This window comes from Poecilia reticulata, linkage group LG12 (assembly GCF_000633615.1).
Source record: "Poecilia reticulata strain Guanapo linkage group LG12, Guppy_female_1.0+MT, whole genome shotgun sequence".
Classification (NCBI taxonomy): Eukaryota; Metazoa; Chordata; class Actinopteri; order Cyprinodontiformes; family Poeciliidae; genus Poecilia; species Poecilia reticulata.
This window is the reverse complement of record NC_024342.1, coordinates 15,483,670-15,503,458: the sequence shown is the minus strand read 5'-3', so window position 1 is coordinate 15,503,458 and position 19,789 is coordinate 15,483,670. Positions and strand designations below refer to the sequence as shown.

General features: G+C 39.1%; 1 protein-coding gene across 2 annotated transcripts in view; it reads right to left on the bottom strand.

The window, feature by feature from the left end:
* Positions 1-1,874: 1,874 nt before the first annotated feature.
* kcnn2 (potassium calcium-activated channel subfamily N member 2) overlaps positions 1,875-19,789 on the bottom strand; it is a 36,004-nt gene continuing 18,089 nt past the window's right edge. The window contains exons 3-9 of one of the 2 annotated variants that reach the window (XM_008424084.2): positions 16,120-16,538; positions 15,767-15,908; positions 14,420-14,530; positions 14,201-14,328; positions 11,566-11,574; positions 7,082-7,151; positions 1,875-3,609 (exon numbers count right to left, since the gene is read on the bottom strand). In XM_008424084.2, the coding sequence (XP_008422306.1) occupies positions 3,334-3,609; positions 7,082-7,151; positions 11,566-11,574; positions 14,201-14,328; positions 14,420-14,530; positions 15,767-15,908; positions 16,120-16,538 (1,155 nt within the window). In that variant the 3' untranslated portion in view covers positions 1,875-3,333. The remainder of the gene's footprint in view (positions 3,610-7,081; positions 7,152-11,565; positions 11,575-14,200; positions 14,329-14,419; positions 14,531-15,766; positions 15,909-16,119; positions 16,539-19,789) is intronic. The other variant, XM_008424085.2, reaches the window with a different exon arrangement.

The window sequence follows — 19,789 nt, the reverse complement described above, 5'->3', positions numbered from 1 at the left end:
ATTAGAAGACGACAGAACTCTGATCGTTTCCTGATCCCGCATCACTTCCCTCAGCGGGAGAAAAACCAGCAGAAGCAGATCAGCTGCTGGACGCTCCAAAGCCTCTGGTCCGTTAAAGCGTCCAGATCAGAGATGATTCTCTGACAGATATTGTTCTTAGTCTGATTAATAATRAGCTCCACGATGTTCTCTGTGCGTAAAGTTGAAACTGTCTCGCACCAAGTGGTCAACTGCGCTTGATCACAGTCTGGATAGAAACCAGCGGATTGCTTTCTGTTCTTATCAAGACGATGGTGAGGACGGAATCTGACATATTAACACAGTTAAGTTTTTACTGTTTTTAAAACACCATTAACTAAGCAGTGTAACTATATATTGTATATTTATGCGCATTTATTGCCCAGTGGTCTGCGCTTGTTTCTGCCTAAAGGATCTGCACTTTAATTTCTTTCCTCTCTCAACAGTCAGCTGTTATTCCTCTACTTAAACTACAATAAGTAGATCACATTCTCTTTAGGTTTTCTCTGTGTGCTCCAAACTCATTAAATGTAAACTMATTAGAAGCCCGAGCCACCATCAGGCAAATAGTTCTGGTCCAACCCGGACTATTTTTATCTGTCAAATTACCTGTCACAACAGAGCTTCCTAACCAAGGAAGTGTCCATAACTCTTCAACACGATGTCAGCTCCCGGTCAGAAAGACGCATTTAGTTCAGTGTCCATGAGATGAAATTCAGAAAGGATATTTTATTTGATTGATTTTAGTTTCCTCTGCGATGAACTCTTTGCGTAAAGTCTATCATGTCTCCATGTGCGCCAGTCAAAGGTGTTAATTATAACATGTCAAATGACAGAGGGGCWTAAAAAATAACCAAATATTCAGTTTGGTTATTTTTTTAAATTATATATATGTGCACACACACATTTAAAATTTTTTCCCCCCAGAGGTAGTCCTGGCCCCCCCTTGGCCCTCCCAACTTTAAAAGTCTAGCTCTGCCACTGCCTGTTGCTAGATTTATTTTATTGTTCATGACGTTCACCATCAGTAATCTTCACTCACCTGCTGCGCCGCCTAATTGTCATATGTTTCACATCATGTGTTGATTTTTCACTGCTCTGTTTTTATGCCATTTGTTGATTTAAATGCGTTCATTTTTCAGAGGGATACAAAGTGAGGGTATCATGATTTTAGTAATTACATGTTTATAAGAGCGATTTTCTGCCATCCTTCCATGGAAGCGGGCAGCTTTCAAACGGAAATAAAACACTTTTTAATATAAGTTGCTGCTTTGACATGATCAGAGAACTGCCAAAACATATGTACAAAAATACCAGACAAAGTGAATCACAGCAATGTCATCAGCCGATGTAACACTGAACTGACACGGTGAAGCTACCAGTAGCAGGAGAGGAGCTGTGCCAAGAAGCTACAAACACTGAATAGAAGAAGAGCTGCCATCGATACAGTTGCAGCCAAGCATAATGTTACAAAATACAGTTTTAGCAAGTTGCTCAAAGTCTAAACTGGTATTGTTGTGCATATAAGGTATAAAATTTTCCTTCGAACAAACGCCCCCCAAAGGAATCCCAGCGCCCCCCTTTTGTAAAAGTTTCCGCCAGCGCCCCTTGCCGTCCTCTGAACGCCCCCCGGGGGGCGATACCGCCCACGTTGAGAACCGCTTGACTATACAGTAAAGGATATTTGCACGTGAGATGCAAGTTTAGTTTTGTCCACATAATAGAATGTGTAAGAAATTGAGCAAATTTGTCAGGGAACAAATACTTTTTCATTGCACTGTAAACATCTGAACATAGAAACCATCTTTTTAAATCGTCCGACATGTCACACAAGGAAAAACAAAGAAGGACTCAAATTCATCTAATTGGGTATTTTTTATTTGCTTTATCATTTAGGTTGCATACAACAGAATCTCTCATTGGTTTCTACATTGTTAATGTTTGTGGACTGCACATCCGGTTGGTTTATGTTTGAGTGCTGGCCAAGCCGCTGATTTTGCGAGTGACCAGTTTATCTTCTTCATTCTAGAAAGGTTTACATCAGTGGGGTCTTATGCTGAAGTAATACCTAATTAATTAATTTTCCTATCCTTTTGAAAAACTCAGACAAATCATCTCCATTTCAGGTTTCTCCCACCGTATGCCGTTTCTGACTCTTCACCTTTTTTTCCCCCCTGTCGTTTATTTATCGCAAGAGGTGTGCTTGTCCTCATGAAAATATATAAAAATATGTATTTCTTCAGCTTTAAAAGGTAGATAGGGTTTACAGTTGTTGTTCGGCATATTTTGTTGCCCGGCTTGGAAGACAGAGAGCATAGATAACGCAGGAGAGGACAGGAGTTAAGACACAGCAAGACATGGGTGGAATTACTTCGTTTATGATCATTCGGTGCATTTCATTAGACCTCTATAAGTCTAAGTAAATGCATTTTTTTTATCAAGAACCAATAATAATTATAATTAAAAAACAAAAAACAAAAGAAATTAAATGTGGCTTTGTTGGATTAGACAACACTACAAATTGAGAACTGACAACAATAAACCCATGCCCATACGACTTTTTTTAAAAATGGGTATAGATCTTTAGATCATATGTCAGCCAGCATTGAAGTGCATTCATTAAAAATTAAGTGCAAGTACAGATTTTCGATGCATTCAATTGAGTTGAGGATTAAACTATGTGCAACATCTCCCCCCCTTAAAAATAGTCAGTCTACAGGGGGCACTCTGCAAAGAAAAACCGCTATAGTTGATGCTGTTTTCTAACCTAAAACATACGTGTTTGTTTCCTCATTTCAAGCTTTTTACCTTATCTCTGGGCGACTGTGTGTTGGAGTGCTATTTGCCTGCCGTCTAGAGTCACTTCACTATTTCCGTCATATCGCTGACATGCTCTCTGTCTGGTTTCTCAGCAGTTTCTCAGTTTGCAACTGAGTCAAGCCAGCAGAAGTGCAACGTCCATGAGAAGCACTACTTTAGTGCAATAGTTTCACGCCTGGTAACCTTGACACCTAGAGCTGGCTACCTCTGCATAGAGACGGAGTAGAGTTCCTGTCAGAGCCTGGGGAGGCCTTTTATTACTGAGGGAAGGGCCATTATCTGTGGTATATCACCAGAGCATGGATAACATCATCTTTTGAGGTAATAAAAATAAGAACAGCATGAAGTTATCCGTTAAAACGCGTCGTCCCCAGGAAGTCGGATTCTGTCATCAGAATTTGGGTAATACTTATTGAAACCATAAGGCTTTACAGTAAATGCAACTTGGCCATATGATGGCAAAAGTCTTGAGCGGAGGCGTTCCCCGTTTGGACTCTAGCTGCTCTCCGAGGAGGTCGGCGGCGCCGTAGAGGATGACCTCCTCCGTGACACCGACTGCGAGCGCTCAGGGCTGTGTTTGTCGTAAGGCTGGAGCTGCACTTCCAGGAAGTCCCTGTGCTGCTGGTTGATGACCTGGCTGATGAGTCCAGGAAGAGCTTGCAAGTTAGTCAGTAGGGTTTCCAGCTTTGTTTCCAGCAACGCAATCCTCTTCTCCATGTCCTCCCCTCTCTCGTTCAAGTCTGACACCATGTCATACATGATGTTCTGCGTCTGCAACGGCAGAGAGGAAACACACTTGATGCAATCAGTCTTTCAACTTGTTGCTCATTCTTCACTGCTAACATGTGAAGGGTGTAACATTCGTGAATATATAGATAAAAAAAAAAGGCTTCTTTGACATCCATTTAAATATGTAGTTTATGTTGATTCTGTAAGAAAAGAGGAAAGAAAAAGTTACCAATAATTAAAACATATACTTTGTTAATGCATTTAATTCCAATTTGCAGACTGTACATTAGAAAATACCTAAAAAACAATGCAGAAATTAAAGTGCATTCATTTACCCTAGGTAAAATAATGTAATCTACTGTATGTAACACGCAAAATAGTGTTTCAGCTTCTCCATATTTTAAAAATGAGATTTCAAGGTTATGTCTTCAAGATGTGATTTGTAATTCAAATTGTAGATTTAAATGCTAAACGTCTTTACTGTCAAAAGAAACAAGAAACAAATCTCAAGAGGGCTAAAATTTGAGATTTATGTTACTTTATTTTAAATGTGAACCTTGATACTGTCTGTTCTACTTGGAATGGGCTCCCTTGATAGTTTCTTCTTCTGTTTCTAATTGTTGAATACAGGAAAATTTGACCTGCTGAGACATCCAGTGATTAAAATAGGAACTGCAGCAAAAGCAGTGGACCTTCAAGGGAGAGGTATAAAAGTCAAAGGAACACTTTCCAAGTCCAAATCTTCTCTGGACATCTGGTTTGCAAGGTTATGTCAATGGCTTGAATGTAAATTGAGCCTAAAGCTTCCTGAGGAGTTTTACAAACTATCCGACAGAAGGAAAAAAATGATTACAATAAAAAGACAAGATTTCAGAAATATAACTATAAGTGATGTGTCTGTTAATTACAGTGTGTCCACACTATAAGTAATGCAAAGTCATCCACAACTTAAAGTGCCAAAGTCTCACTATAACCACTTTTAACTTTCTTTCAAAGAAGCTGACCTTAGCCCTCACTGCATTTGGAACCAGGAGAAATAAATGGGAACCCGGATCTAAAACACAATCCAAAAGATGCAACATGCCTGATAACAGTTCTTTTTCTTTGAACCATTGCTTCTGTACATATTTATTATTTTGAATACTTTTGTTTATGTACATTTACCAGTGTATAGTTAATCTAATTTTCCCATCTGGATTTTTGTTTGAACATCTGGATTCCCCGAAACTTTTCCTGGAGCAGATCTTTTGCTCTTCACCTTCTTGCATCTCGTGTGTATTTGAAACATAAGAGATTTTACTGCTAATGTGCAAAATTTGACATTACCGTCTTCTCAAACCACAACTTGGTAAGAAACCGGTTTCGCATGAGTAACCTGAATAAATACCCAATACTAAACTATTTGAATTCTTCTGGTAAAATCCACAGATTTCTATTTATGTGTCAAACAGTTCTCATGATGCAAAACAGTTGTGAGAATATTTGAGTTATTGTTCTGCTGAAATATGAAGATAAATCATAAAAACATCAGCTTTAATGCTGCTTAAAGCTGATGTCCACAACATCACTGAACTCAAGAAGGACCATTTTTGTACAAAGTTTGCAAGAAATTATGTTTCAGTGCAGAACAAACTACATTCATTGTTGGCCTGGAGGACACAGGAAATGTGCCAGCTGAGGTCGCTTTCTGCTCTTTTTGCAGACCGTTCCTCCTGAGCTTTTAGTTTTCTATATTCCTCAACTGCAGATGTAGAAACTCTTGTCACATTTCAAACATGCCTTTGGGGTGAAACTGTCAGAGGATGATTTCTGAGAGATTATTCAGTGTAAGACTGATAATCCTTGGCAGGCCAGAGGCAATGTCATCCATCACTTACCTTGTCCTATTCTGAATTAAGGCAGGAATGATGGAAAAGGTTGCTTATCTGTTGCAGTGTTGACTGAACTCACTGCAACAGTGAGTTCAGTCAACTCACTGTTGCAGTGTTGCATATTTAGAAACACTGTGCTAAATATGTCGGTAACAACAGTTTTACTTTGTTCCATTATATTTATGAATCCATATATACTCATCATGCAAAGATTTCTCACAAAAATACTGCTGTGCAAAAGTGTTCACAACATCTTTGCACTTTTTCAGATTTTTTTCCACAAACTTAAACGTACTTCACTCAGACCAACATTACGTAGCACATAATTGTGAAGTACATAGAGAAGGTTATGATATTTAAAAAAAGATTTTTTACAAAAAATGTTTTTTACAAATAAAATTTGAAATGAATGGCATGCATTTATGTGCAGCCCTCCCGAATACAAAATATTACAAATGCATGCCACACTTTTCAGATATTTTTTCATTTGTCAAAAATCCTTCCACCTCACAGTTATGTGCCATGTTTTGCTTAGCTATAGCATAAAATCCTGTTTTTTTTTTAAAAAAAAAATCAACATTTGTGACTGTCATATAACAGAATTATAATCAGAGAACACTGAATTTGTTACTAGATGCAGCTCTTTAGGTAAAAACCTAACTGTGAGTCATGAAGTGAGAAGGAATTACACTTTAATGGCAAACAACCTGGCCCAGCAATTTGTGCAGGAGTCAATTTCATTAAAAGAGCAAGAGTCACTTTAAGCACGAAGCAAACCACCAGCTGACATCATGAAAGCAGGAGGAAAAGGAGGCAATCAGAGACCGAGCACACAGATAACAGGCTGTGCAGGAGATAATGAATTAAAGAGATGCACCGTGATCTGATGATTTTCAGAAAGCACTGCAGTGGCAATTCATCTTCGACAGCTGCACATGTTGAGCTCAATTTTTCTACAGCAAACCTTCAAAAAAAAAAAAAAAGACGTTTTACTGCCCTCTCGTGGTTGTGGCTTCTCATGACAACAGCTCGGACCAAAACGAACTGAAGCGGACGTTAGCCAGTTTCTCCCATGTTCCGAGTCTGAGTGTTGTTTTACAGCAATAGATGACTGGGCGATATCAGCTACTACTCTCAGTGACATGCTGGATTACGTCCAGCTTGACTGTGTTGTGTTTTTTGAATGTCAGAGTGGTCTCCTTTCCCCCCTCCTCTGCCTTTATTTCAGGCTGAATCATCAGATCACAGAGTGTCTCCCTTCCCAGGTTAGTGTTTGTGCTGCGTCAGGCTGGCACCCTGCCTGCGCTCTCCCAGAGGGTTGTCCGCTTGTAGTTAGTGACTCTAAAGGCGAACAAAATGAAAAATTACACTGCATTTAAAAAAAAAATTTAAGCATTTCTTGGAGGGCATATCTTGGGATAAACACCTTAAACTGTTAAATAAAGAGAGGCTATTATTTCATACCCAGACACTTCAGGTGAGTGGACCACACAACAGAACATAGATGTAAAGCCTGTCTGTTTATTTGACACCTGTAGACTTTGTCTACACCAGAACACCAACGTAGTGAGTGAAACAGCATGCACTGAGCCCACTCACAGGAGTTAAGCGAATCGTATTGACAGTGGAACAGTCTATCTTACCTTAGCAAGGTCCACTAGTGAGTTTGCTTGGTCATTCAGCTTGCGTTGCTCCATTTTAACACTTCTCAATCTGAACACAAGACCATTCACAACCCGGTAAATCAGCGCTGTCAGAAATGATGTTTTAGGCTGTGCACACACAAGGGCATACACACGGAAAGCACTCCTGGGACATGCACAGGATGTGTGTTGAGAATGGAGGGACTGAAGGGAGAGACGGGGGAGAGAGGAGGGCAGGAGAGGGCAATCTGTTTGGCTGAACTGCATGCAAGTGGGAAGGAGGCCGCAGAGCGGGGAGAGCGAGATCAGCTCTACATCCTCGACCAATTTTCACACAAAGGGAAGGAAGGGATCTCTGTGTGTCTGCGTTGTATACAAACACTCATGTCCTGATGTGGTATTGTTAAAAACACGGGGAAGGTCTTCGGTTGTCGCTTTATGTTTCTTTCTCAGTAAGTCAAAGACATCTGTGCTTATGGATACAAACAGAAGACTGTCTCTATATGTAGTCATACCTCTTGAATTGTTGCTCATTTTTGCACAGTACAGTAAGAAAAGTTAGTGTATTGTAATGGGATTTTATGGGATTAACCAACACAAAGTGGTGCATAATTGGGAAGTGCTAGAAAAAACAACAACAACATAATTTTCAAATTTGATCAGACCCCGTGATTTAACACTTTGTTTAATACTTTGCTTCATTTTCAGGTCAAACCTTTAAATTATAAGTCCAGATAGTAAAATTTGGCCTTATCTAGAAAACCTTCTTCGACAGATTCCTTCTTTATTTATTGTGTCCCCTGCATAACTCGTGGAAAACTAAACTAGCCTATTCATGACTTTGTTTTTATCACCCTTCCAGAAAAGGACATATTTGAGAAGTGCACAAGTATGTGCAGTTTGTCCAGTCTAGAGTTTCTCCCACCTGAGCAGTGCATCACTGCAGTGCCTCCAGAGTTACCCTGAGCCTTCGGGCTCTGTTTCTTAGTAAGTTTGCAATGCATTTTCTACGTTGTCAGAAAATCCACTCAACAATATTTTACAATATGTTAAAGCCTTGGAATATTGTTTTATATCCCAGTCTTGTTTTAAACCACTAATGCTAATAATTTCCTCTAACAAAAACTTCACAAATTAAACTCAGGCTATTTGCTAATTTGCTAAGCGACTTATGAAAGTAATTGGTCGCAGTGGGTTTTAATTAGGGGCATCAGGTTAAAATGGGATGAATACAAATGCATATCTCACTTTTCAGATTTGTATTTGTGACAATAATAATAATAATAATAAAACAAGAAAATTTTTCCTTTTGGTTTACATTTATGAACCAATTTGTTTGAGTGTCACATCAAATTCTGTGAAAATACATTGATGTTTGAGTTGTAATGTGACCAAATATAACAAGGATCAGGATATATAAATACTTTTTATTGACATTTTAATGCTTGTTATTTTACTGCAGTTTATACAAAACCCTTGTGTGTCATTGTTCTTTTTTACTGAATTTTCAATATTAACTTAGAAAACCTCAAATGCATTGTAATTTTACTATTAAAGGTTTAAGTTTTTTGTCGTATTTACCTGGTGAAATATAAACTGCAATCTAAGCTTTTTTTTTTTTTACCACGGGGGAAAAAAAAGACGTACAAAAGTGATAAAAGTTAATGTATTCACTGCAGACATATCGCCTGAGGAATCACGCTGCCTGTTTAATTAGGCCACTGAAGACTCTTTTCACTTCCATTCTCATGGGGCCCAAAAGCCGCAACTTTCTCCTGCAGTGTGTCAACTAAACATGGATTCAAGATATTAATTCATCTTTTTCACCTGAATCATAATAGGCAAAGACACATATTGCTTTTGAGATCTAATGTCTGGAATATTGATTTAGAAATCTCTCAAAACCCACAACTTTGCTTGCATCGAGCAAAGCTCAAATTATTATCATTTAAATAATAATTTGAAACTCAAATGTGAACTAGAATCAAGAGATACATGGAACAAAAAACGGTCTGATTATCAGATTAAATCTATCAGTCGTTTTGCAGATCAGGTCAATTTTTACGTCTAATGATAGACAGATGTGGGGCAAAAAGAATACGTTTGGCCAGCAGAGGGCGCCACAAGAGCCAAAAAGAAACCTGCAACAGCGAGTTAATATCCTCACAACTGAGTCCAGGAGGATTCCTCCTCCTTCTGCTTTATTTATTAAAAAAATAACAAAACAAACAAAGAGGGCGGTTTCAGTGAGGTTTTAAGAGATGTAATGTTTTTTGTGTTAAATGGAAATAAAGATTTCACAGTAGTTGGCGAGCTTTGAGAACAAAGCAGCTCAAGGTCAGAATGAAGAAAAGTTAAATTCAGTCTTTTTTTTCCCACCTCGGTTAATCAGTCCTCTCAGGGCTTTCTCCTTTTAAACGAGCACTCTAAATCTGCTTGCTATTCATCAGGGGAAAACGGCTACGCTAAGCTTTTCAACGCCACACTAAATCTTTCAAGGCAATCTCAGTTAGTGCTGCTGCCCTGAGTCTCTTTCTCTCTCATGACCGCCACTTCTGAAGTAAGACATTTGACCACATGACTGAATAAATAAAAAAAAATGTTCACTTGTGTAGATTAAGAACTTATATCTAGATTGGATGTAATTGTTATATGAATAAAAAGCAATTTGATAAAAAGATGTGCAGTACCGTACAAGAGCTCTAAATTATATTTCATTTCCTGTTCTGCTTCCAAGTAACCAACTATACCTTAAAAATGTCTTGATTTTTGTTTTCCCCGGTTTACTAAAGGTATTTTTTAAAGTTTTACTTTTGGACTTTTGATGCTTTTTCACACACGTTTTGTCCACTGTCTGTCGACAACAAATGGTGGCAAAAATGTTGCTAGCTACCAAAATAAGCAGTTGAAGATATATTCATTTTGAATTTATAAATAATTAATTCCTTTTTACTATGACATCTTTCTTTTGAATAACTATTGGTCAGATGAAAGCTTTACTAAACAGTGATGGAAGATCAGCCGAAAAACTATGATTGCCTCATCCTTTAAAGATGATCCCTTTTAAAATTTTTTTTTTTTTTGCTAAGTTTTATGTGTAAACTGGTTCATGTCTTCAGTTTAGGGAGATTTGTGTTATTCAAGGATTTAATTCACTTTAAAAGCAAAACATTCCTCAGAAAACGGTCAGATACAAAGAGCAACTCCAGAGAAAAAGCACAGAAAGCCTGAAGAGATTCCATGAAAGCTTCACTCCTTAATAGTAAAACATAAAAAAACAAGCTTTGACTCAAGACTTTCTATGCAGTGCTGTAAAAAAACAATAAAATAAAAAATCCTCCTGGATAAGTTTAAATCTGAAATTTTGTAAATGCTGTCTAGTTTCCAAAGATTGTGTTGGTATGAGCCAGTTAGTCATTAGCGGCAGCTTGGTTTCTGTTTGACAGCGTCACGCTGGCGGTCACTGTTGAGTCTCTTCAGAGCAAATGGGATTGCTCGGAGTTTGACCTTCCTCACAGGTCGCTCGCTGCGTCTTCAGTTCAATGATCTCTCAACTAACAAGCACTATCCTGTTTCCTGCTATGATTCCCACTTCAACCTTGAGGATGAAAATGAATGGTAATCCCTTGGAGGGGGACTTTGAGGTTGCATGGGGACACTTCAATTCTCAGCCATAATGGCCTAAAACCTGGTGTAAGACATTTGTTTGTATACTGACCATGTCTGATCCGAACACCCTCGGCAGTATTTAGACACTCTCTGCTGCAAGCGTTCCTAATTACCCTTGTATGACTGACGAATGTCCTTGTTACTGCGCTGGTTAACGGCTTGGGTGTGTGCTACTGAGTCGTCAAACGGAGAAATGGAGGAAAATGCGGCTGCAAATGCTGCAACAGGCGTAATAATGGTTCCACTCGCCGAAAGATGACCCCCCGCCCCCACAAGCCCTGCTCTATATGAGCACGACGGCTCCGCTGCATGTAACAAGTCTTCTAGGGATTTCATAAATTATAAATCGGCAGGTCTGCCTTGATGGGGAGCGCTAGCTGTCATCCTTCGGTATGTGAAAGCACAGTTGATTGGAGTTTAATCAGTAGCTTTCTGATTAAAGGTTAGAGGTCATCACATCCATGCAGAAATGGAAAGAAAAACACCCTCCATCACTGATAATTGAAATTCACATGACATGGATCTGTGGATTTGTTCAGAATATGCAGTAGGCGTGTTAAAAAAGTTGCACTTCTTTGTGTTTTCAATTCTATTTTCCATTTTTTATATATTTTTTTACATTAAAGTCCTGTGCAGCGCCTTAAATAACACGGACGTCTTCATGTGATGCAAAAGGCATCCATTTGAAGGCATGAATTTCACTTATCAAATGAGGGAGTGCCATTTTTTTTTTAGTAGCATCATCGGGTTCAAGGACAAGCTCTCGTTGGCATGCACACAACAGGTCTCTATCTACATTAAAGGCGAAGACTTACTTTCGAGCTCTATTGCATTGTGTCGACACAAACAGGAAAAAAAAGGAAACATGAAGTAGACAGATGAATTTTTACAACATCAGATAAACATATTCAGATGAAAAAAAAAGAAAACCCTGCTAGTACAGGTTGGAGTGATCAACTCTTACGACGCCACCTCACCCACGAACCGCAATGTGTCCGCATTTGCAGATCTGCTCGTCATCGACATGAACGGCATATTATTTTTGAGCCTTTGACGATGTTTTTAAACAGTCCTTTCTCAAAGTCAAATGTATTTAGCGCATAGATATTTACCGTTTGCTTAATTATGCTTTTTATCTGCGAGGATATGTAAGTCGGAAATTTTTCCTATCAAGAACGGTTCATAAATAGCCACCTTAGCATGATGCTGCCACCACCATGCATGTTTAATAGTTGAACCCATCGACTCTGCCCAGAACTAATTGAGTTGATTTGAGTTGAACGTCCCCTTAAATTAAGAGTCGATAGATGAAACCAGGTCAGAAATGGGATGTCCAATTGGCAAATGATCCCTAACGTTAAAACTGTTTTTGGATTGGATAAAACAGGTAATCATTAAACGTCTGGAATAGCATGTGAGGCTCGTCCTTAAACAGTAAGCAGGTTGTTACTCCAAACATTAATGTGGGTGTTTGTTTGTATTTTAGCCAGGATGTATCTTTGACCCTATTCGGACTGGAGAATATTCAAGCTGAATGCAAGCTCACTTATTTGAATAATCTTTTACAAATTTCAGAAAAGGGCATATTAAATAGAAACCAGACATTCACGTCAATAATGAGCAGATCTAAACGTTCCATCTTAGCTGCATATCATCCTGAAAACACATCATCGTTTCTTAATGTTTAGACTGTTTTCTGGTAGCTGCATCTGTGCTCATACTTTATGTCTAATCTCATTTTCCCCCAACAGTACTAATCTTGTTATTTTTTTGCAGTAGTGTAAATAAAATCCACCTTCCCGATTGCGTTCACGGTCCCAGAAACATTCCTCCAACTATACGACACAAAGGCGTTGTCAAAAAGCATCTATGGCTCCATTTAGCAGCAGCTCACAGCTCGTATCATTTGCTTTCAGTATTGAAAGCTGTAGAAAAAAAAATGCGATGACAGTTGATGTGATTTGTCTCACAAGCTTACATGTCTGAGTTATTCTTTTTCTATATTTATGTCAGTTAAGGCTTTGTATCTGATGCAAAGCATGTAAGCTTCAAATCCCAATTCAATCTTTTGAACCCTCTAAATCAGGGGTGTCAAACTCCAGTCCTGAAGGGCCGCTGTCCTGCAGTTTTTAGATGTGCCACAGGTACAAAACACCTGAATCAAATGGCTTAATTACCTCCTCAGTTCTCCAGAGCCTTGCTAATTACTTAATTATTCTATTCAGGTGTGGTGCAGCAGAAGGACTTCTAAAAGTTGCAGGACACCGGCCCTCGAGGACTGGAGTTTGACACCCCTGCTAAATCAAAACCACAAAAGGAAAAGAAACCTTTATAAGACAAAGGTGTGCCCGACAACATGCTGAGTATTTGTTTTTAAACTCAGAACTGAATACTGGATGTGACTTTTCCCTGCTGGGCGTTGTTTATTATAGATTAAGCTGCAGCTCTGGGCAATTCCCATTTCAGGACTGTCTAACCCTGGAGAACAGGAGGTGGACGTGAGACACTGTCATTATCGCTGCAAATCGGATGAATAAAATAACACCACCGCTGGAGAATAAGAAATAAACAGCCGGAAACTCTGCTGATCTGGATGCAGGAGGAAAAGCAGCAGCAGTAAAGCTTTACTCCCCCTGTCCTATAATAAACCACCCAAATGTTTTCAAAACACAAATGCATGTTAAAAAAATTCATGAGCAAATTAAACTTGCACACAAGATCCTACAGAGACCCATAAACATGAGTAAAACCACAGAAAGAAGCCAAATGCGCACACAGCAGATGCTTTTTTATTTTTTAAAAAAAACATTAAGCCACATACTAACAAAGTCACTGTAGTTATTTCTCTTGATAAAGCTCTGCGTCCATTTCCAGCAGCCACAGATACACGGAGCAGAAGTGTTGGTGAGCATTGTAGCGTGAGGAAAAACAACAGCGAGGTGAGGCTAAAATCGATACTGTTTTGGAGTAAGTTGGAAGTCCTTGGGGACCCACTAAAGGACTAGCTGACAGGTAGGCGCCCGGCCGGCCACCGGAGAAGCAGAAACACCGATGTGTCAGCCCTGAGGTCAGCCTGACATCTGACTCACAGAGAAAGAGACGCGCGGGAGTCAGCGGGACGGCACAATGGCAGCAAGAAACGGATCGATTCCACGCGCTTGACACACAACGATGTTCTAAGGTGAGCACACTTTTACTCGTTGTGCTTCTTTCATAATGAGCATTCATGCTCATGAAATAGAACCGCTGGGTTAAACTGCATGCATGATCAAACCCAGCAAGTTTACACTTTTCCAGCATGCTACGTGTGAACCGTAACATTCTTCTTTGATATATGAGCACATATATGTTTTGCTACAGGTGTCAAACAATTCAGATTTCAGGTTTATTTTTTTTGGTGAATTAAATGAACATCCTAATAATAGGCTAGTTTAGGAGCGCGGGACCTACTGGTGAATGGCTTGAAGGAATTTTCTCTGATGCTTCCTGACTCTTGCGTGGTCCATCTTCCTCACAAGTTTGGTGTTCTTGTAGATGAGCCACGTCTCCCTGAGAACATTCGCAGCTGTGTTTTTCACCTGCAAATGCAAAGAATAAAAATAAGTTAAATAAATAAAAACCAAGCGCAGTGGAGAAACATCTGAGATCCTGTGAGGAGAGCTGACGTACTCTTTTTGTTAACTGGGTATCCATCATGAAGTTATGAACATGTTTTTCAGCTTTGGTTAATTCCAGTTTCTTCGCCACCACAGCCACCACCAAGGCAGTGCAGCCGGCGCCCTGGAAAGACACAAACAGACACGCTGGACTACCTTTTTTTTTGTTGTTTTTTTTTACCTTCATGCTGTGGAAAATAAATCTGGAGACCCAATGACAGGTCATGGCAAAGACATTCTCTACAGAATTGATGGTCATGGTCACTCTATGCCCTTATGAATACAAATATCTCCATGTTTTTGCTCCAGTCGGTCCTCTGATCACTCCTGATTTCTTTGTTAAAACAATTACAGCGATAACTTCTGTGACTGCTTTCTGAAGCTGTGTTAATGTCGCTCTGTGCCATTTCTCTGGGGACATGAGGGAACTATTTCCCAGTTTTTCTGCATGAAGCAAGACACGCTCTCACTTACAATCTTCAGACTAAGCTTTAAGTGTTACTTTCTGATAAAGCTCATCAAGGCAAAGGGTTTACTGAGCTATCTAGATAATCACGCTGCTATAGGCTTAGGCTGCTGGAGGACAAATCGACCACTGCTCTTCACCACTTTATTCTCTCTCTGGTTTTCTGTTTATTTATTTATTTTTTTTTATTTTTTAAGTACACTGCAAAAAACCCCCCAAATTCATGTGAAATATTTCTGGCTCTGTTTCTAGTGCACGTGAAATAAGGCAAACATACAAGTAACGCTATTTTTTAAAAGTTGATCATTCCTTAATATTGGTAAAAAAGTACGCGTTCCATGCTATAATAATGTCTTATAACATCGTTATGATTAAAACAACTTGGCAGATTATTATAAGTGAAACAATCTGCCAGTGAAACATATAGTTTTTTATCAATATTAAGGAATTATTTACTTAAAACAAATATCTACATATTGCAGAAAAGATTTGTAAGTCAGTTTTGTCTTCTTTAAGATATTTTGCACTAAAAACTAGACAAAAAATACTTAGTAAGATTTAATGTTTTGAAGTGTGGTTATCTGACTGGCTATTATTGCAATGAATTGTATTCACACTGAGCATAAATCAAACTGGATTTATACGTTAATGAATGTATGAATGAACCTGTTTATCTTGTAAAACGCTTTGAGATTATATTTGTTCATTTCAATTGACCGACTGAAATAAACTGAACTGAACTAAATGAGGATTTCTGAGTCTCAGTTATTTTCCTCCCAGTTGAAAAACTAAGTATATTTATGCTGTTAACAAATTCGACATTTTAAACAACAACAATAAGCAAACAGAGCAAAAAAATACCACAAAGGTCACGAGCATCCAGCGTACACTGACCATAATGCCCGTCAGGAGGCAGACTCCTTTTCCACAGTATGTGTGTGGGACCATATCCCCATATCCAATAGTCAGAAACGTGATTGAGATCAACCACATGGCTCCAAGAAAATTGCTGGTTATGTCCTGGTTATCATGGTACCTGTAAAGAACAATAACAGGTTTTTACCTTACACCAAATGTTTCACTTTCACCTGAAAAGAGATTCATTGTGCTGGTCAGTCTATGACATAACTCCGTCTCTCCTAGGGCTCAGGGACAGTGAGCTGAGACGTGTTTGGTCTATTTTTACGCTTCTATCTATGTTTGACGCCGTGAAGCGTGGCGTAGCGAGGAAAAACTGGTCCGGGCACCTCTCGCAAGCTCTCACTGTCCATGCAGCGATGATCCAGAGCGAGATGGTGAAGACCAGCAGCACAGTGCCAGGACAGATGGTCATGAGGGTCTTCATCACAAAGCGGGTGTTGAAGTTAATCTTGTTGAGGGCGCCGATGCTTCGGGACGAGGCATCGGTGAAGAGCTTGCTGTGCAGCAGCATGACCCGAGCGATGAGGTACAGCCTCAGAAACATGGGGATGGACAGGATGATGTCCACGTCCGCGTCCGTCTTGGACGGGACGTAGGAGTACGCCAGGCGAGCCGTCCAGGTGAAGGTGTAGTTCCCTGGGATGGGGTGTATGGCGCACACCAGGATTTCCAGGCAGATGAAGAAGATGCGCTCATATGTCATGGCTATCCTCCAGTCATCGGCTGCGTTGTCCACCATGAAGAGCTGCCAATAAAGGAGGAGAGGTGTGAGCTTTGACTGGGAATGTTGAAAACATTTTGACTGCAACACTCTTACTGGAAGACACCAATAAAACTAACCAAAGCTCAACTTGTTTTTCCTGTTTAGATATAAATAGTGTTAACACAGCCGACAGGAAGCTAGAAGAGTATCATTTCAACTGTTTTACGTAAAGCTGTTTTTCAACAAAATTATACTGATTTCTACCACCGTCGCTTAAGGATGCTGCCTCAACAATGGTCTTTGTAACACGCTATCATAAATGCTTAAGCGTTGGTGCTCATCAGAAATCTATCTGAGGATATCATTGTATGAAGATACAGCATAAATATGTAATTTTGCCATAATATTTATAAATATTCTCTCAGTTTTGACCATCAAAAATAAAATAAAAAATAAATCACATTCCTTTTGCAGATTTGTTATAATATTATAGCTCCATTATTTCTGGCACTTGTGTCTGATTTTCAAACTCTTTTTAATTAACCTTGTGAACATTTAGTTTTAAGTTTAGACTTGCAGGTCTAACAACTCTTCTGCAAAGGCTTTCCACAGGATTTATGTAAACAAGATTTCTGAATTTCAAAAGTCAAAAGGTTTTGACTTTTACTCTCAAAATTTCAGATTTTTTCCCCCCAACAAATTTTCAAATTTTCTAGCTCAGAAATTACCAAGAAAGTTTTTAGGTGGAAATTTATTCCTCCTTCTTTTCTTTTCTATCTGCAATGGCCACAATCCACTGCCATCAATAAATAACCAGGAATAATCTGGAGAACATCTGCAACAACTAAAAGTTCTGCTTACTTCTATCTCAGACTCCTATAAAGCAACAATAAAAGCTGCAAAACAAAACACTTCATTTGCAGCATGTGGTAAATACTGGGATCTTTCTGACGCAAACATCTGCTGCCTGCACGTTAGCATAAGGTTGCGATCGTCGTTCCACTTCGACTAGGAGGTAGACAGTTTCATAGGGGACTGAAAGAATGGATTTCAGGGCCTATCATCACTCTCCCTGCTCCCTGTCCTCTGTCATACACGGTGGCTTCATCACATGGTCACCTCTGCTGCTGCTACTGCAGCTCAAACCACATCTTCACCTCTTCGATACAATCTGCAGTGAGCTTCCCTGATGGCTGCCATCACCTCCTCTTCCACACCATCCCCTCTCCATGCTCGCGGTTGAGGACATAGCGTCTCAATCTTCCCTGTCTTAGGGAGGTTCTGTTTGCTGGTTTGGGTTGCAAATTAAGTGCTATCGAGCCATATTAACTTCCCCTCTCTCTCTCTGACACACAGCACCGGTATTCCTCCACATCTGCTCTCGCTCCATCCACTTAATCATGTCAAGGTCCTCTGACTGCACCAGTCATCACAAGCGGCAGTAGATATCTTAAAAAATGTTGCTGTCAGCAAATATGAGCGAACAGTTCAGACATTAGTTGTTTGTTTTTTTTAATCCTGGTGGACGGCTTTTTAAAAAAAGAAAAGAAAAGCAGGACATTTGATCAAAAACCTTAGCTACAGTATGTGCTTGGTTGTAATATGCACATACAGTACAATGCTTCTGCTTCTGCTTACAGCGTAACGTAGCTGGAGGCAAAATTGTGCAAAGGTCGGCTGAACCTTTAGCTCAACATTAATAAAGCTTTGCAGTCTGTATGAAATCTTTAGCCGTAGGAGGTGAGGCGGTGTGAGAGCGGAAGGTTTTGCTTGCTAAAAACAAGGTGGGCAGATATTTTTTTGCTTTTTGAGGAGTGGCATGGATCTTTTCCACTGGAGTTTTTTCTTCTACATTCTTCTGCATATCCAATTTAGTGATGTGACGTTAAAGCTGAACGAGCTCTAAAATGTGCATCTACAAGTCACAAGGGTTAAAGGATATTGATAGCAGAAAATTTCAGGAGTAAACAACTTTGGTTAATTTGATCAATAATCAGAATAAACAAAACCACTTTAATGTGTATTCTAATTTATTTATATGCATTAGAAAACGTATAGTATTTTATCATCCCATCAGAAACATAGAAATTGTACTACTGATAGCAGTTTAAAAGCTTACAGTAACTTGCTGCTATTTATGATTTTATCTCCTGTAGATCAGGCTTGAACACATATTAAACTTTTCAGAGCCAACAAAGATTATTAAGACCAAAACCCAAAATAGGGAATACACTTCCACCTATCCAACATACATCTTTTTTATTTGCAACCAATTCTTTTTAGAATTGGTTTTATACATTATATATACGATTCTTGACTTGAGCCACAATATATCTCAGATCAAAAACTTGGGTTTTTATCTTCATTTAAGGTGAAGAAAATAAAAGTTAATTTCCTTATGTTTAGTTCCTTTGTTGTTCCTTGTCTTCTATTCACTACCTGTTTAGTGGTTTTTGACTCAGTTTGAACCATTTGCAGTCTTGCTCAGCTCCTCTGTGTTTCGTCTGTTTCCATTAGTCACCCTGCTTTCTCTTCCACTGATCAGGTTATTCCCCAGCTCCACTGCTTTCACACACCCGGCTCTCATGCTGCTCATCAATCCCCCCAGCAGTTAAAAGCCTCTCAATTGCTTCATCTCCTCGCCACATCCTCCGCTTTTCTGTGGTTTGGCTTGTTGCCTCTTTGGTGTTGTTCGTTTCCAGCCATTTGTTTTGAATTTGGACTTTATAAGTTGTAGTTTGTATTCTTAAATCGCATTATTCTGTCTCACACATCTGCCTGTTTTGGGGTTTTCAACAAAACAGAGGTTCTCAGCCTGGGTCCTTCAGGGCTCCTGTGCTGTGGTGTTTCCCTCCTGCTGCACGCCTGATTTAAGACAAATGAGTGATCAACATACTTCAGCAGCATCTGGTGACAAGCTGAGACGGCAGTACAGTCATTTGAATCAGGCGTGCTGAAGCAGAAACACATCACAAACATACATGATCATAGTCGGGTGATCCTCGATCTATAGCAGCAAAACATATAAGGCAAATAATGAAACAAAAACAAATCTTTTACTTTTTCTTAGAAAATGTTTCCTTATTTTTAAGCTTGTATTATGTGAAACATTTTGAGTCACATAATAAAGTGTATTGGTTTTGTGAGCTTAGCATTTTGGAATTGTAAATGTATATTTTGTAATTTTGTAACGTTTCCTCACTCAGTTTGCCAAATCTCTGTCATTTTTTAAAATGCTTTTAGCTTTTTTTTTTTTTAAAGTGTAAAAATAAAGTGTAAAAATAGTGTAAAAA